The sequence below is a fragment of the Octopus bimaculoides genome, chromosome 2 (assembly GCF_001194135.2).
Source record: "Octopus bimaculoides isolate UCB-OBI-ISO-001 chromosome 2, ASM119413v2, whole genome shotgun sequence".
NCBI classification, from domain to species: domain Eukaryota; kingdom Metazoa; phylum Mollusca; class Cephalopoda; order Octopoda; family Octopodidae; genus Octopus; species Octopus bimaculoides.
In genome coordinates, this window is record NC_068982.1 from 68817814 (window position 1) to 68820288 (window position 2475).

At 31.4% G+C, this 2475-nt stretch overlaps 1 protein-coding gene across 1 annotated transcript in view; it reads left to right on the top strand.

Annotated features, from left to right (window-relative positions):
* Nucleotides 1-1157: 1157 nt before the first annotated feature.
* The window catches only part of LOC106879510 (anionic trypsin), a 23808-nt gene continuing 22490 nt past the window's right edge, over nt 1158-2475 (top strand). The window contains exon 1 of the mRNA XM_014929118.2: nt 1158-1349. Within this exon, the coding sequence (XP_014784604.2) occupies nt 1158-1349 (192 nt within the window). The remainder of the gene's footprint in view (nt 1350-2475) is intronic.

Consider the following 2475-nt stretch of genomic DNA (forward strand, 5'->3'; position numbering starts at 1 on the left):
TATATATATATTGGGTATGGTAGATGAGTTCAGCAAAAATTTAGATTCAGGTGAATATGGTACTTAAGTTGAGGCACCAGAATTTAGTACGGTATTATCCATATAATTTCAAAGTAAGGTGATTAGAATCAAAATAAGCAACAAGAATATCCAGAGGTAATGCAGTACGATCGTTTCATGCAACTACATTTAATTGAACAATGCAATCATTACATTAATTTAAAATAGAAAGCAATCCTCAGCTGCACAAAGACATAGAATTTAATTAAATTAGAACAGATAGACACACTAGTATAATTATACCTAAAATTATACTAATGTGTCCATCTGTTCTAATCTAATTAAATTCTCTGTCTTTGTGCAGCTGAGGATTGCTCTGCATTTTAAATTGATGTAATGATTGCATTGTTCAATTAAATGGAGTTGCATGAACCGATCGTACTGCATTACCTCTGGATATCCTTGTTACTTATTTTGATTATATATATATATATATATATATATATATATATATATATCATCATCATCATTTAATGTCCTTTTTCCATGCTGGCATGGGTTGGATATATGCGCGCGCGCACACACACACACACGTTTGTATGTATGTTTATAGTGACAAGAAGAAATAAAAATCGAATGTTGGAAAGACCCAAATAAAATGATTAAAAAAGAAAAAGTAACAAACAAAAGAAAAAAGAAAAACACCTGAGAGGAAAAACAAAACAAAAAACAAACGTTAGTATTAGTGAATTTTTGCTTGAAACTTGAAATGGTGGTGTAGGATGTAATACTGAATCCAGTTTGTTCCTTCATTCCACAAATGAACTTTTGAACTTTTCTTGTGTCAATATTTCCTTCATTAGCGCTATCATTTACTGTCACTAATATTCAGATCAAGTGTTGCTGTTTCTGATATATAAACACCATGAAACGACCAGCGCTTTTTGTTTTAACGCTCACTTTCAGATGTCAAAGTCAGACATTGTTTGCTCAGCTAACAACAATTATATGTTAAGATAAAGCGATTTAGATATATTTTTTTTCATAATGTTATATGTCTAGTTAATATAATTAATATAATAAATAATAAATGTAATATAGTTTTACGAATATAAAAAAAAATATATTTTATAACTTGTTAATGATATCCAGGGATCATGAATTATCATTACATAAATCTGTTGATCGCTGTTTGGAATTGTTTAACTTTCTGGAATTTAGTGCAAGGTGAACCAATGTGTGAATACAATCGACATCTGAAAGTTTCAGAAGATTCCAATGACTGTGCATTCTACTACAGTTGTTTCAACGGACGAGTTATCGCAAGTCATCGTTGTTCAGGTCGAAAGGTATGGGCGACAAAACAGCAGAGGTGCGTGCATCCAATTTTAGCAGAGAGGCCAAAATGCAGCTGTCAAAATGAATATTCTCGAAGATGTGCAAGTATTAACAATACTTATTTATGATTTTTTAAACTTTGAAAATTATTGTATTTTAATTTACAGATGACAGACGTGGAAAAAAAAATCAAGTGTCTGTCACATATACATAGATACAGAATACACATACTTATACATACACATGCACATCTATATATACATATACTGTCTTCATTAATGGTCTGTCAGTTTTAGAGAAATCTTGAATTTTGAGATTATTTACCCTTCTCTTTTGGAGCAGGTACCAAGTGCTACCAAGCAAGTGGCCTTATCCCCGTGGAAGCGGAGATTATTTCAATAAATGAAGAATTTATCTTGTATTTACTCTACTTCGTCTTTGTCGTTCAAATACATGCCACTGACCACTCAGTGGCATGTAGTATCCTTAACCCTTCTCAAACCTTCCCGTTTGTTCTCTTGACCGTACTAACTTATTTATTGAACATGATGATAATTATAAACAAAACGGTTTAGAAATTCACTCACTGTAGCAGAGCTGATAACATTCACAGAGCCAAACCACCTTACACAATTCTAGTAAAATACTATAACTTTTGAATATTTTTCTGGGTACACATGTATGTTCTTATTTAATTTTTCTCTTTAGTAGATAATGGAATAGATCGCTGCTGTATCTCGTATATATTTCTATACATACTTATATGCATATATATATATATATACTTTATCTAAAAGCAGCAGAAATATAACAAAAACTGTTACTAATAAAACTGTCCGATGAACGGGAACGTGAAACTCCGAGTAACAGTTTTTTGTTATATTTCTGCTGCTTTTAAATAAAGCATATTACTCTACCTCTGGTATTTGAGTACTCTTTTTCCACCTTGTTGCACATTTATGTGCTTATGTAGATGTAGGTATGCACATCTATGTATGTATACATGCATATGTATACATGCTCATATATCATTTGTACTATTATATTATCGAATGCTACGCGTCCATTTGCAAGTAAGTTTTAACTTATATTTCTGACGCGCACTCTATCTATCTATCTATCTATCTATCTATCTAT